Source organism: Rutidosis leptorrhynchoides, chromosome 7 (assembly GCF_046630445.1).
Source record: "Rutidosis leptorrhynchoides isolate AG116_Rl617_1_P2 chromosome 7, CSIRO_AGI_Rlap_v1, whole genome shotgun sequence".
In the NCBI taxonomy this organism is placed as follows: domain Eukaryota; kingdom Viridiplantae; phylum Streptophyta; class Magnoliopsida; order Asterales; family Asteraceae; genus Rutidosis; species Rutidosis leptorrhynchoides.
In genome coordinates this window covers 25,620,555-25,637,778 of record NC_092339.1, presented here as the reverse complement: position 1 = coordinate 25,637,778, position 17,224 = coordinate 25,620,555, and the positions used below count along the sequence as shown (strand labels likewise).

Here is a 17,224-nt window from a genome sequence, read left to right as displayed (position 1 = left end):
CATATAATACAAATATAAAGATTTGAAAGATTTTAAAAGATTTGCAAAATCAAATCTTTATATAAAATAAGATTTACAAATCAAATCAAATCTTATTTATATCAAATCAAATCTTATATATTATATAAAATATGATTATAGTAAAAATCTTTATATAAAATAAAATTTACAAATCAAATCAAATCTTATTTATATCAAATCAAATCTTATATATTTAGATTTGTAAGTATATGTACACACATAAAAAAAACTTAATTTATTAAACAATTAACTAATGATTAATAAATTAATTTACGATTAGAAGATATATCAAACAATTTACGATTGACCTTTGTGTGTGACCGAATAGGATAAATGAACTTTTATTATTTAATGTCATGAGCATATCTTCGGAATATATGTACCACGGTCAAACCACGATCGAACCATAGCTAACCCGAGAACATATTTCTAACAGGTAAATGAGTCGACATAAAGGTATGATTAGTAATAATGATCACCAGATTGAGTGGCCATTGATGTCTAGCATGCCAAAAAAGGTAAAGCTGCAAGATCCCCTCACATGCTTTTTGTCCACCATTAACTTGTTTCTACTCCACTTTTATGGAAACAGGCCAAGTGTTTAACTAGTAATGTTTCCGTTATTGGGAACCTAAACCTTTAAAACGATTTATGCGTAACGTCTCTTTCATTCCTTTTTACATTTACCACTTTCATTCATATAACATTTGGTTCTGGTAGTTTAGTTCTATACCACAACTTTTAATGGGTAGAATTCTCAGTGAAAACAGTCAAGAAAATGGCCCATCTGAGATCACAATTAGTCCAGTTCTTCTTTGGTTCATAGTCTCTGTAGCTGCCATTTTTTTCATATTTGGAATCCTTCATGTTTTCCTTAAATTATTTACAGAAAATCAATCTTATCATCCATCAACCTCTCAATCCAACCGAGACAGTGAACTATCTCGACCTCAGTCTCTCGGAAGACAACTTCAACAGCTTTTTCGTCAACAAGATTCGGGTTTGGACCAGGCCACAATCGATAGGTTACCTGTTTTCGAATACAAACAAATCACAAGTTTAAAATTTCCATTTGATTGTGCTGTGTGTTTGTGTGAGTTTTTACCGCATGATCAGCTTAGATTGATTCCAATTTGCAGACATGCTCTTCACACTCAATGTATAGACACATGGCTTTTATCAAATTCTACATGTTCACTTTGTCGGGTCAATGTCGGCATTGAGAGCCCGTCATGTAACGGGCCAAGTGAAAACGCGATAAATGTCACGACAAATAGCGCCGATAGGGTGTTTTCTGTGAGGTTAGGGAAGTTTAAGAGCTTTAACGAGGGAGAAAGATCGAATGCGGCAGGGGAGATCGGTAGTAGGTGTTACTTGGATGCAAGGAGATGCTTTTCAATGGGCTCATTTCAGTATGTGGTTGATAATAATATAGATTTGCAAGTAGCATTGTCTAACACTAGTAGTAGTAGTATTAAAGAAAATGTGGAATGTGAAGATAATAATAATAATAATAAGGATGAAAGGAAGATTAAATATGAGAGTTTTTCTGTTTCCAAGATTTGGTTGTGGTCCAAGAAAACCAGATTTCAATCTTCTTTATCAGAAGCTGAAGTTGGTTGTGTTTCTTCTTCTCAAAACACTGTACTTGCTACCTTGTGATTTATTCTTACTTTTATATTATATTTATATTTATATTTATATTTATATGAATATGAATATGAATATGAATATGAATGAAATGAAATGAAATATGAAATATGATATGAATATGAACTAGGGATTTTAGATTGATATGTGATATCTTTTAAAAGCTCATTCTTGAGTTATGTTTAGGATTGGACTCAAATTTAATTTTGGGGGAAGCCCACAATTTTCATACTAAAAAGTCTCCAAATCCAATTAGTCTTTAGTTATCTCAGATCATACGCTATCCACACATTCGGTTGAAGTCAGTCTTACCAACACCGGCAATGTGAACACCACCCCACCGTCGATTTTACTTTTGTTCGCCGACGGTTTTCCAGGTCGGGAGGTCGACGGTGTAATTGATTATATATATATATATATATATATATATATATATATATATATATATATATATATATATATATAGATATATATATATATATATATATATATATATATATATATATATATATATATATATATATAGGGGCATGATCAATGGGGAAAAACCAATCGGGGGGAAGCGGGGGAAAGCAAAAAAAAATCATTTTTTGAAAAAACTTTGTTCACGAACATTATAGATTGGATGAAAATATGAACATTTAGAAAAGACATTTCGTGATGAATGTTATTATTTTAGCTGAAAAACGATCGACAAAAATAACATTCAAGATAATATTATTCGTGAAGAGTGTTAACGTTTTTTTTTTCTTCATGTTTTGTGAAGTAAAATTTAGCCCGATTTAGGGTTTAGGGTTTGGTGTTTTGGGTTTATTCCATAAACTCAAAACACCAAACCCTAAACCCTAAACCCTAAACTCTAAACCGTTCGTGTTAAAAACTCAATCTAAATCCTAAATCTAAACCCTAAATTTAAACCCTAAACCCTAATATCTAAACTCTATAAACCCTAATATCTAAACCCTAATATTCAAACCCTAATATCTAAAACCTCAAAATACGCTCGAAAAACACGATAATTGTTATATATTACTTCTTCGAGCGTTTTCCCGCCAAAATAAAAACATTTATCACAAAGTGTCTCTATTAAATGTTCATATTTTCATCCAATCTATAATGTTCGTGAACAAAACGGAAAAAAAAAAAAAATTTCCGTCCCCTCGCTTCCTCCCGAATGGTTACTTCCCTCTTGATCCTATATATATATATATATATATATATATATATATATATATATATATATATAAGTGTTTTAATCAAGAGGAAAATATTTTTTTAGAGGAAGTAAATTTTTTCCTTTTGTTTTTAATTTTTTTACAAACATCAATATCACGTGAAAATATAAACATTTGAATAAGACACTTTTTGATGAATGTTAGTATTATTTTTGGCGGAAAAACACTCGAATAAATAAATGATAACATGTATCATGAGTATTACTCATGTTTTAATTAGAGTTTTTTTTAATGGTTTAGAAATCATGGTTTAGAAATTAGGGTTCAGAAATCAGGGTTTATAAATTAGGGTTTAGAGATTACAAATTAGAGTTTATATTGAATTTTTAACACCAGAGGTTTAGAATTTAGGGTTTAGGGTTTAGAGACTAAACTCAAAACACTTAAATCTAAACCTTAAAATCTAAATCGGGCTAAAATTTGAAAAAAAAAATAAAAAATAAAAAAATCTTCACATAAGATGAAAAAAAATATATATAATGAAAAAAAAAAAAAACTATAATTAAAACATTACTCATGATGCATGTTATCATTTATTTCTTCGAGCGTTTTTCCGTCAAAATAATATGGAGTAACATTCATCACAAAGTGTCTTTTTAAAATGTTCATATTTCTTTGTGATCTTAATGTTTGAAAAAAAAATTCAAAAAAAAATAAAAAAAAAACGAAAAAATAAATATAAAAATTTTCTTTCCCATTCCTCACAAAAAAGTACTTTTCACTTGATTAGTCCGTTCTAATTACTTTACAAATCATTAGAACAATAATCCAGTGATTGTGTCCCAATATGTTCACAAGAGTTTCGTGTTCAAATCTCTATTTCTAGAGAAATAGTCGAAATGACTATGAAATAATCACTTAGATCACGTACAAATGCTCAAACTCAAACTGTATGAAAGTGAAGGCTTAACATATAGAAAAATGATAATCATAGTTTCAAGAGTTATGATTAAACATTAATTGGAAAGATAATATTTATAATATAAAATAACATATTTATATGAATAAATTGATCTTCTAAATTTAAGTATTGAAATACGTTTATAATTTAAAAAATTAATGTTTTACAATAAATATTTACATGTAGCCATTCTTCATAACTATATACTCCCTCCGTTTCATATATATTGTCCATTATTCATTTTTTCATATATTCCAAATTAATTATCTACTTCCATAACTGAAAAAGAATAATGTGATAAATTTCTTTTTTGCTCCTACTTTATACATGTAAGATAAAAAGATTGTTAAAAAGTAAGAAGTAAAACTGAAAAGTTAACAGAAAAGTACATGTATTATGTATTTTTTCTTAAACTTTGTGTTTTTTGTTAGAGACAATAGATTTGAGACAGATGGAGTAATAATTAACTTTATGTTGTTTATCAACCTAAGAATATAATTTAATGATCTTCACAACAAATTGCCACATATGTCATTGATTTCATCTTTAGTTACGCAATTAGTTGAGGATTACATTTATTTAGTTGATCAATATTAATTCAATATTAGTTATATCTCATTAATAAAAGTGCCAACATAATAACTAGTGTCTCAATGCACATCTTTTCAATTTTCTACTTTTAGAGATAATATAAAAGAATAAAAGATATTCCAGTAAATTCAATGTATTCAAATATCTTATTAATACCTATCAATTTTTTTTAATAGCGGTTAGGATTCATTGAGGAGATCCGAACGTGATGTTAGAACCCACCCACCGTTCATTTTCTGAAATGAACATTACAGTCTCACGTTCCTCAGGAGAAAATCCCCACGGCGAATTTATTCGGACATTGTGGGTGGTAAAACCCCTCCGGTGGCTCGAACGCAGAAGTTCGAAATCTTCGAGGTCCATTATTGACGGATAATATAAAGATAAATATTTTACGGCTCATGAGGATCGAACTGCCGACCTCATTTACGAGAAGTCATGTCACCAATTCAACAAGACATTATCAATTACAATAATGAAGACCAGGAAAGTCAATGGCGAGGATTATGAGTTAACCACGTGGGGATGATTGATTGGTGGATATGCTACGTACTTGTTGAGCGTAAAATTAACATTCTTTCAGAAGATGAAGGTTCGAGAATATTTACTGAAATTTTGAACGTAGCTGTTGAAATAATAATTTCAATGATAATATTGGAAGGTAACACATCACTACCTTAATTTTCAAATTTAGAGAGAAGTCTCTACATTAAACTTCAATTTCTCTCATTTTGAAGTTTATTGTAGATATTTCTTTTCATTTCTAATTAGATAGATAAACATAACAGTGTAACATTTCAATTTCTCACAAGAGTATATTTTTGATTTTTGATTCATTTCATCTTTATCTTATTTTATATCAATTTATTCAATTAATTAATGGCAGATAGCCAGAGCAATACTACCTTTCATGGAGTCACATGACGCAAATTAGTTTTATGCAGTGGCGGATAAAAAAAAATTTCATCGCTAGGGGCGTAAAAATTATGCATAGTATAAAATATACGATCCAACAAAAAATAAAAACAACTAAAAAAAATTAAGCTACATGCTACAAAGAAACATTTTTTATTTTTAATATTAAAATAATCTAAGATATGTACGGAGTAGATTTTTTTTAATATACGGAGTAATAAATTTTTGTTTTTCAATAAGCATAAAAGTACTCCATTAAGGATATTACTAAAGTTTGTGATTAAAGTGCATATTGAACTGAAAATGAATGGCCATATATGAATTTTTTTAATAGAGATACCTACTTTTTGAATTAAGGTAAGTGATACCTACTTTTGTGTTTATATTTAACAAATTACATAATAGCTATTGATTATATACACACACACACACACATATATATATATATATATATATATATATATATGAAAACGCACTCTTGCTTAAATGTAAAAAGAATATTTTGTATTACATTATTATCTTTTTTTTTTAAGACAAAATATTATTAAAACCTGAAAACGAACAAAGGATGGGATTCTTACATACACATGAATCTCTCATCAAGGCATGAACATACTAGTCTTACGCAAACACAACATGATTACAACGCCAAAACATACTAGTATTACATGATTATCTAATTAAATAGACAAAATGAAGGACTTTATTTTTAAGGGACATTATCAATTACATAACTATTTATTTTCAAATATAATTAGGCTCAAAGCTAGACATCATGGGTCACTATGATGTAGTCCTTAGAGCTACGTTTACGCATATTATAATAAATTTATAAACTCTAATTAATTACTACGTATAAAATAATTGACCTCTTCATTATTAATGTATTTATAACTTAGTAGGTATTATAAATAAACTTAAACCATTCCAAATTTGTTTATGCTTAAAGTTTTTCTCATAAAATACGTTGCCACATTGGCTCAAGTGACAATTCCTGATTCTTTTTGTGTAATATGTGAACTTGAGAAGATTCTGTGCGGTGGATAAGTTGAATAACCAAAATTCCAAGTGTCAGATGACGAGTTTTATAACATGCTTTTACTAATAAAACCTTAAATGACACCTTATCTTGACATTATTAATTATTAAATCAATTCAATTTAATTATTAAAAGCTAAATTACACGTAATCAAAAAGACTCTAGTTGTACTATTTGTTTCTTGGAATTTGTGTCACACTTTCTCCACTCGCGAAGCAACATGTCGACTTCCATTCTTCCACGTGTCCCTTGAAAGTCGGTAAACCCATTACCCCACCTAAATACAAAACAAAAAAGAAAAAAAAAAAAAAAAAAAAAAAAAAAAAAACCACAACCCAAACCAATGAATCTATTCAACATGCCAAATCTTGACCTAAATGAAATTAAAATAAATACGCTTCATGGCTGTATTGTACGGTGTACTTTGAAAACACTATCAATAATAGTATAGTGTAAGATCTGCCACAGAAAACACCATCAGCAATAATTTGTATATCGCGTTTGTTTAGATATTTTCTGTCTACTTCTTCTTACTTATAGTTATATTATTATATACATACTATACGGTACTCGACTACTACGGTGTAAATCAACACGGCTATGTATTAATTCAATTTAACATTTAGCCTGAATTATGGTATTAAAGAAAAAATAGTTAAATACCTTACATAATAGAACAAATAAAATGTATATAGCTCGCCAGCTCGGCTTACGCAACTAATGTGCGCATACTCGCACACTCTATATATGCGCAACACACGTGATTGGAACGTGCCTAACACTACATAATCAACAAGTTGCTATGTACTTATGTAGTATCTTATAGCATTGCAATGCGCCACAAGTACAACGCTCTCATGATCCATCAAGCGCCATCATCATGTGCGTGTCCAAAACTGACATTACATGCACTAAACCAGAATTATCGACAATACTGAATCAAGGACTATCGCGTACAGTTGCAGTGAACGCCACCTGTAAGCTAGGTTATGCGCTATCCGATTTAAGGTGCCATCACGATTTTATGGCTTTTAATCACGTTTATAGTGATCAGTTTTACTCTTAGAGGTTTATTTGATGGATTTGCATACATTGAGCGAACATCGTATCATTAATTTTCTTTCTCATTTGAGTTCAGTCGAGCATTTCATGTTGGGTAATGTTTTGTATACCAGAAAATCGTCGGTAAGCGGTTTTTATCGCCAAAGGAAGGGCTACACCCTTTGGTTTTATTGACCGAATTAAAACTGATTTTCCTTTCGGAAAATCAATCACTTTCTTATCACATCAAAAAACACCGAAAATAAATTCTTTTTAATACCTTAGATTCGTACTTTTTCTTGCATGCAATCGAATTGCGTTCTTGTCTTATTTCAATTTGAATTTTGTAATACTCGAAGCTTGTTGAGTCGAAATACTAACTTGGAAAAATGATTTCACACTTCAAGAAACAATCGAATTATCAATTACAACTCTAATTTCTAACATTTCCTGGTCCATTGTCCCATGATTGGTTTGGGACAATTCGTTCAGTTCAGTTAAAGGATTTGGGGTTTGGTGGAAGCTGCTAAAGTGTTTGAAGGTTCGTTACATACATTACATGTGACAAAGTTATGATGTAAAAGCTGTGAACAGTTTGCATCTAATCTAATCTATAATCATTCAATAATCAATTTTATCCCATAACTAAAATTTATTCTTAAAACTTAAAGCTCTTAGTCAAAAATTAGCCGTCCAATATAATTTTGGCGCGTGACCCAAACACGTGTCTCAATGAAGCGTCACTTATAATATTTTACGAAGTCCACGAATCATATCTCCAAACGCGCATAAATTCTCGCCACGTTTACACAAAAAATCTTTATCTTCTATAAAACCCTCTAACTGAAATAACAACATTCCGCACACACACAAAAAAAGTTTCCACTATTTTCGGGAATACTAAAAAAAAAAAAACTTTCTTCATGCTCAAAAAATACGATCAAAACGCTCGCCGGATTCTCAAGTTTCCGGCGGTACATCCATGTCAAGACGTTAATCCGGCCACCTTGCTTCGGTCACTGATCACTCTCTCAAACTCTATCACAAACTATCAATCGAAATACTTCGCAACACAACGAAAAAACGCGCGAGAATCAATCCGTCAAATCACAATTCTTAATATATTATTCGTTGCAATTATGGAGAACGACGACGTTTCCGGTTTACCGGATACTGCCTTGCTCTGTTTCTCGGAACTTCATCATACGTTACAGAAGATTTTATTTCTAATTGAAGATTGTACACGTGATGGAGCTAGGGTTTGGTTGTTGATGAAATCGCACTTTGTAGCGACGCAGTTTATGACGTTGATTCGATCTGTTGCTACTGCGCTTGATATTCTACCGTTGAATTTGATTAAAGTGAGTTTAGAGATCAAAGAATTAGTCGAGTTGGTTGCGAAACAAGCGGGAAAAGCGAAAATTGAGGTTGATCATGATGATGATCACGCGATGAAACGAGTTTTGTTGATACTGAATCAATTTGAAAACAGGTTTGAGCCTGATTCGATTATGATTAAACGAGTACTATATTATCTTCGAATTAATAGCTGGAGTGATTGTCATAATGAAATTAGGTTTTTAGATGATGAAATTTGTTCTGAATCGCTAGATAATAATGAAAGAGATTTGTGTTTGTTAAGTACTTTAGCTGGTTTCATGAGGTATTGTAGAGGAGTTTTGTTTGAAAACTGTGTGATTGAACATAGTGATAATCCAATTACTGAAAGACCTAATCTCGAAATCCTTAGTTGTTTAAACCCAGAGGATTTTAGATGCCCGATTTCGTTAGAACTTATGACTGATCCGGTGACCGTTTCCACTGGTCAGACGTACGACCGTGTTTCGATTCAGAAATGGTTGAAATCGGGCAATTTGATCTGCCCGAAAACAGGGGAGAAGTTGGCTACCACAGAACTTGTTCCAAACATAAACCTAAGGAAAGTTATTCATCAGTACTGTATCGATCATGGAATTACGATGTCGAAGTTTCAAAAGCAGAGTCGCGATATTTCATCGACGATTCTTCCTGGTAGTCCAGCCTCTGCTGCAGCAATCAAGTTCTTAAGTGATTATCTTGTGAGACGATTGCGTAACGGGACCGAAAAACAGAAGAGTAGAGCAGCTTATGAGATCAGATTGCTTGCCAAATCGAATATTTACAATCGATTTTGTTTGATTGGAGCTGGAGCAATTCCTCCATTGTTATCCCTACTTTCGTCTTCTGATTCGACAATTCAAGAAAACGCAATTGCAGGTTTACTCAAGCTTTCAAAGCATTCGAATGGGAAGAAGATGATCATCAATTACAATGGATTAAATTCGATAGTGAATGTAGTGAAAAACGGACTGAAACAAGAAGCAAAACAGATTGCAGCTGCAACAGTCTTTTACTTATCATCTGTACAAACGAATCAGAAGCTCATCGGTGAAATCCCTGACGCGATTCCAGCATTAATCGAACTGATTAAAACAGGAACTTCATGTGGTAAAAAGAATTCATTAGCTGCTTTATTCGGGATTTTAGTCTACCCTAGAAACCACGAAACCGCAATCTCATCAGGCATCATTCCATTGCTATCTAATCTCATTTCTACATCAGAAAGGCCTGAAATTGTGACAGATTCATTAGGAGTTTTGGCTACATTAGCCGAAAGCTTTGATGGGTCTAACAATATCTTCAACAATTCATGTTTACCACTTGTTATCAAGACTCTTCAAACATCACCTTCACGAGCTGCGAAAGAGTATTCTGTTTCGATCTTGTTGGCATTATGCAACAACTTGGGGAACGAGGTGGTAGCGGCTTTAGCGAATAACGCTAATTTGATTGGTTTCTTGTACACGTTATCGACAAGTGGAGGAACACAAGCAGGCAAGAAAGCTCGAACATTGATCCGAATCATGCACAGGTACCACGAAACGAGCAGTTCGGGTTTGAGGGCTAATTGGGATTCATCAAGAACTGCAACAGTTCATTCTTGTTAGGTTAGAATTAAAATTTTTGTGTTATAATTCTTTTACATTTAAGCTCTGATTTTTAATGGAGCTAAGAATGATATAGATATACTTGTAAGATACACACTTGTATTATAATACACCTATAGACTTTTTTTGATAGCAAAGATGATACAAATTTTTATAAATAAATATATTCAAGCATACAATGAGTGATTGAATTTTGAGTACGAAATAAACCGGTAAAATTTATGAGTAAGAAAAATTGATTTCCTCCTAAAAATAGGAAACGTTGTTTATTTTTTTAATTTGAGTTGGCTGAAACTAAAGATGTAAATATCCTAAGTGGTAAATTTTGGATATTTTATGTTATCGTTGAATGTTAATCATGAAGGTGAGTGTTATATAAGTTAAAAAAAAAAAAAAAGTTGCTTGTGAAGTCGAACTTACAAATCGACAAATTAAATTATTAAATTAACTATTGAAACTTATATTTTATAATCGTTGGGTCTCTATGATAGGTATGTGTTTATTATTGACTTTTCTAATCAAAGATAATCGAATACGTGTCATGGTTCGGACGAGAAACTAACGGTAGAAGCGTATAGGTCAAGGTTGAGATGACAAGAAAATTGGTTAGATTTAGGAAGGATCATACGTCAATATCACATTTATATTTTTGATTAAGAAATTTCATACATTCATAATATTGAATTGAAGGGACATTAACATATTTCTGATTCAATCGTAATTCTTTTGTTATGAAAAGAAACCTTTGGTCATAAAAATGTGATGTTTTCTCAAGGTTTCTCAAATTAATTAATGAACCAGTGGCGGAGACAAAGAGGGACTAGGTGGTGCTCAGCCACTCTCAACAATTTAACCATTGTTATTTAATAAATTTAGTACAAGTTACATTAGTTTAATATAATTTAATGTTAGAGATATCATTGTTATTATTGAAAACTTGTAGAAATAAAAGAAACGGGTTAAATGCCAAAAAGAAATTGGTACTATCGTTCAAAATATGTAACCACAACGTTCATTTGTTATAATTTTACAGTTTAAAAACAGTTGAGCTCCCCTTAACTTTAATTTCTGGCTTCGCCTTTGTAATGAACAAAGTTGATAGTTTACACTGTGAGATTATAATTAAGTAATAAAGGTGGTGTACAAACTTTGAAGTTAATGTCATGATATTAATAATATTACAATATCAATTGAGCAAATCTCATTTACTGTTCACCAACAGTAACGGTATTTTCGTCACAACATTATTTTATTACTTAAGGGTATTTTCGTTATTTCACACCTTCAAAATACTATGGGCAATTTGTCTGACTGTTCACAAGGGCACTTCACCTTTGAATCTCACAGGTCATTTTCGTCTTTTCACTTCAAGCATTTACTAATCATTATTTCACCGGACTACACCACCTAGTACCTAGCACCACATCCACCTTCAGTGGCGGATCCAGAATTTCTTTTCACTGGGGGCAACATTTTTGTAACAAAATGGTGTTGGAGTGAAAATGATAATTGTCAACATGTTAGTAACATTAATAATATAATAAAAAAACTACATAATAGCTCAAAACACCTAATTCAAAATTTTTTTCTCTTATTATTTATCAAATATATTATTGTTGGTGTAATTAGAACTTTAAATTTTCAAGCTATGGAACATTAATCAAAACGATATTATGTATAAATCGATTGAAACAGTACGTAGTAGTTTAGTTCTATAGTTAGCAGATTAACATTAGTTGAAAAATGTTGAAAGCTAAGTTAATTATTCCTTGTTGTTTGATACTCTGTATAAAATAACTCTTTTTTATGTTATTAAAAATAAAAATAACTCAGAGTTATACCTTAGATCAAAAGTGATGTTACAATGCATGAAGTCATAGATAATATACTAGCCAGCACTTTAGTATTCTTTTAGTACGTACAACAACAACAGAGCCCAATCTCTCGTGTCTTTTAGTACGTAGTAATACTTAATAGAAACAAATAGGGGTTAAAATGGTAAGTAGTAAATTGTTAGAGGTTAACTTTGTTTTTCTATTACAAAATGACGGACTAAAATATATACGGGGTACTACAAAGTAATACGAGTACTTGATAAAAGAGTACAAGTGGGCCAGGTTTCCATCTTCTTCACTTGTTTTTTCCTCTTCAAACCACATTATTTCAGTAAAACGGAGCAATGGATTTCAAAACTTATAATTTTCACATCTAATAGCACAAACTTAAGCATAAATACATAATAAGAAAAATTGAGTCACTGGGGGCAGCTGCCCCCGGCTGCCCCAAGGTGGCTCCGCCCGTGTCCACCTTACCTCCTGCTACCAACACCAACACCAACCCCACCACTCTACCACCACTAACCACCTGCCACCTCCACCATTAGTCAACTAACACCGCCAACTTCACCAACAACGAACGCCGAAACTACCACCACCAAAAATATAAAAAAATAAACATAAAAACAGATTTAAAAAGTACATATGATATTAACAAGGATCTAAAAAATCATGACAAACTCGGATCTGAAAAACATAAACTTAATCATCAACAACTTCTATTTTTTTACCTAATATATACATTTTTATAGACTACTACAAAACATGACCGCCAACCACCAACGATAGTCAAATCCGCTAACTACAACCGTGGGTTGCTACTATCTTCACCCAGATCTGAAAAAAGAAGCAACAAAATCAAATCTGAAGAAAAAAACCAGATCCACACATGATGAACTCTCTGAACAAATTGCGGTTTAGTGTTTGATGATATATATACGCATAGAAAATCTTAAAAGTTAACATTATGGCAATTTGAAAAGTGTTAATGTTTCTCTAGAAAATAGTAGAGATGTGTACAACAGCGGATCAAGGTGGACAACGGCGGAGCAAGGTAGAATGCGGTTTTTAGATTGGGGTATTCAAATAGTGAAAGTTTAGTTTTAAAGAAAGAAAGTATAAGTGGCTTTAGTTTAGAGAGAGAGAGAGAGAGAGAGTAGATGATAGAATAAAAAAAAAAAGTTTGAGAATAGTAGTAGCACACGTTTTTGGTTAAGTGAAAGAGATTAGGTTTAGATAATAGTGTGGCTAAATTGTTGGCGTCTTTTACTAACAATTTTTTTGCTTTTTTTTTTTTTTTTTTTTTTTTGTTAAAATAAATGGACCGGCCCAACATGTCAAATACCCCACAAGCCCACCACATGATTTAAGAGGAACCTTACAATTGAGATGACAATAATATTTTTTACTCTGTAATTTTAAATTTATTATGTAGTAGTAGTATATACTTTTGTAAAAATAGTAGTGGCAATAAATAAATGGGAGTGATATGTACACAATTCTTTTTTGTTATGTACACAACCAACATGTTTTATAATATTGTACAATACAATACTGTAAAGCATGTTGGTTGTGTACATAACAAAAAAGATTGTGTACATATCATCACCCATAAATAAATTATATTAAATTTGATTTTAAGTTGTAGATATTAAAAGGAGAAGGTATTATCATAAGTATCGATCACTTTGAACAATGTAGTTTATAGGAGTAACAATTTTGAACCATGTAATTTATAAAAATACTTTTTTTTAAGTATTTTATTATTACATTTGATGATTAATATGGATTTAAATTATGAAATTTTACTTTTCTTAACGCATAAAAAAAATTATTATCCTGCCGCAACTCGCATGTACTTCACTATATATTCTAAATCATGGTGAGCTATTACTGTTTATACTAACAGCCTATCACATATAACCTCAACATCAAGGGTAAAATAGCAATTTGCTTCTTTTAAAAAACAACTTTTAATAAAGAAATTTTACAGATTTCTTTTCTTCCTTTTCATTCCCTTATTTTTTTACGTTACTGTTATGAAATAAAAGGGCAACCCTTATCCCAATTCCCTCCTAGCGTCGAGAAAATGTCGGGTTGTTTTAACAGTACTGTTTTGATTATCACTATTTCGGTGAAAAAACGAGAAACAAGAGTTCGTTGTTTCCAATTCAACCTGTTCCACTCAGGTATGGTGAGCGTCGCCATGTCTGATGAAAGAGCCACCAATTTTTTTACTACTATTTATTTTTATCTTCTATACAAACTTTTTTATTATAATGCATTTTACTATAACAAAAGTATTCAAATTGCGTGGTTTTTTATTAGTTTAGTATAACGTAATATTGTTCTTTTGGTTATGTTAGAGTTATCAACGGAAAAATGTTTTAATTTGAAACATATAAGTGTGTACAACGAAAAGCTTCCCGCCAAACCCGTAAACCCATTCGACAACGAAAACAACCGCAACAACGCTCGATCGACCAACCGCTGTTTTCAGAAAAGGTTGCAGATTTAAGTCTCGATAAACAGTAGCATATATTACTATTACTATTACGAATTACTAATTACTAATATAAATAATAAATAATAGCAAAAGGTGCCAACGTCGTTTTTACTTTAAAAGTGTGGTTTTAATAGTAAAAATTAAGGGTGCGTTTGTTTACCTCTTAATAGAATGGTTCAGCACTGAATGCTGAACCATTCAGCACTGAATGCTGAACCATTCAGCATTCAGTGCGTTTGTTTCTGACCTCTGAATGACATATGGTACTGAATGGTTCAGAATTAAGCTCTGAACCATTCAGAGTAGAAACACTCTCTTAACCATTAAGAGCCTAAATTTTCTGTAATATTGTCCTGAAATCATATCCTGATCACTTAACTAACAAGTATATTAGATTTTTTTATTAATGTGACACGTTAATAAGGTAGTTTTACTCAGTTCATATCGTTCATTTTAAATGATTATCAAACAGCTTATTTTCATTCAGAGCAAACTTTATTCAGAGGCTTTGAACCATTCAGATTCTGAACCATTCAGCACTAAATCATTCAATTTTATCAAACACACCTTAAGTCAACAAAAATAAGTGGGTCATTCATATTAAGTTGGGCCTTCGCCAGAGTAAATGGAGAAATTGTCCTAAGCGCTAAAAATAATCCAAAATGTGTACATGTGAATAATAAATACATGTTCTATCTAAATAATCTGAAATATATTCTCCCTTTGGTTACCTACCATCTAAAGTTATATGAATCAACCAAGTTGGTTTATAAATTTATCTTATGGTGTATATATACATCATAGTGTTAAGTTGATTTCCTTAAAGAAGCAAAGTTTCTTGCCCAACTATTATGTTTCCTTTCAAATATTTTACCAAGTGTTAGACCGGTTGTAACGGTGTATGTGTGACGCCGTGGGGGAGGTGGCAACCGGCCACGCCCCTTTCCTCCCGTATCAAGGCGTGGGGAAAGGTGTGGTGGGTGGGTGTGTGCGTGGGTCTGCAACGCATGAGGCCACAGGTGTCAATCAATTTTCTTGATTTTTTATTAATTTAAAATATTATTTTATGCCCCTTTTTAATACTTAACTCAATTATATTTTAACACATCATCACAATACTCGCAACCCACACTAAAAACTCATACAACCACTACTCCACAAAAACAACTCACACGTCCTGATCATCAAAAAAGTACAAAAAGCAACTCACGCTCCCAACCCACGCCCCCAACCATTACGAGTGGTCTTAGAGTTGTATTTATTTTTGAAAAAGACATTGATATTTGTTACATATGCCTTATAGTGATAACCACAAGTCATGCATGAAAATTTGTGGTGATAAGAAGCTAAATTAAACGTATCGAGGTTGGCTAGACATTAATTGTGTGGATTGATATTGATATATCAAAGGATCATTGTTGTCTGATTACCATATATCTCTAACATTACACACCTTACCCTATTTTTATATAAGCATTAGACCACACGGACTCTTACCTTATTATAATTATATAAACATTTGATCACACGGACTCGAACATTTTCTTGGCGTTTTCATCATTCGACGACGAGATTCCATCGTCGCCGACCCCTTGTCAGCATCAACACAACGTTAAGCACCGGTGTCGGGCTCCAACATCTGCAAGACTTTGAAAAGCAATAGTTTTGTTGAGAAATTACGAAATTTATCCCTTGCCAAAGGATATATTTCATTAAAATTATATTATTATTTTTTTTTTTTAAAAAATATCATATTTCATCTATATAGATATATATACAGCATATACAATTCAATTCACACTTCACACTACTTTCTCTATACAAATGTCGAACAAATGAAAAAATGTCTTCGACATCTTCGTCTAACGATACGTATATGATGCAGTTCTTAATACACTAGACGGAGTTGAAAGTTTAAGCGAAAATAAGGCGAAAAGTTTATACACAACGACTATTTTGTTGAAGATTGCAAATATTTCGAAGAAAATTTAAAAAATAAAAATAAAATCAAAAGACGATTTTATGAGACGACGCGTATTTATGAGAATTATGGGAGATACTCTTAGTTACTCTGCACAACCACTACCTAATTATTGTAGGTACTTTCATCAAAAAGTTGATGCACAAGGCGAATTGAGTATTAATTCACAATTAAAAATTATTGGCGCACTACGTCAATTGGCATATTGTGATACACAGGAACTTTCTGACGAGCATTTGCAAATGTCAGGACGAACATGTCGTAAATCACTTATAAATTTAACAAAGTATATTATTGATTTATACAAAATGATTATTTACGAGAGCCTACAATGGATGATATGTTACTATTGTATGAGGCTCATAAACAAATTTCATGATTTTTCGAAAATGCTCGGCATCATAGATTGTATGCACTGGGATGGGGAAAAATGTCCCGTTGCATGGAAAAGCCTATTTACTCGAGGTGATCACGAATTTTCAAATATAATGCTTGAAGTCGTAGCCTCATGTGAAAACTGGA

General features: G+C 31.7%; 2 protein-coding genes across 2 annotated transcripts; both read left to right on the top strand.

Annotated features, from left to right (window-relative positions):
• Window positions 1-765: 765 nt before the first annotated feature.
• Window positions 766-1,683, top strand: LOC139859045 (RING-H2 finger protein ATL46-like). The gene has a single exon (XM_071847863.1). The coding sequence runs from the start codon at window positions 766-768 to the stop codon at window positions 1,681-1,683; it is 918 nt and encodes a 305-aa protein (XP_071703964.1).
• Window positions 1,684-8,271: 6,588 nt separating this feature from the next.
• Window positions 8,272-10,571, top strand: LOC139857077 (U-box domain-containing protein 19-like). Its single transcript, XM_071845794.1, has one exon. The coding sequence runs from the start codon at window positions 8,317-8,319 to the stop codon at window positions 10,378-10,380; it is 2,064 nt and encodes a 687-aa protein (XP_071701895.1). The 5' UTR covers window positions 8,272-8,316; the 3' UTR covers window positions 10,381-10,571.
• Window positions 10,572-17,224: the final 6,653 nt, after the last annotated feature.

Coding starts and splice junctions, on each gene's coding strand:
- LOC139857077 (XM_071845794.1), top strand. CDS start 8,317: ATGCTCAAAAAATACGATCAAAACGCTCGCCGGATTCTCAAGTTTCCG.
- LOC139859045 (XM_071847863.1), top strand. CDS start 766: ATGGGTAGAATTCTCAGTGAAAACAGTCAAGAAAATGGCCCATCTGAG.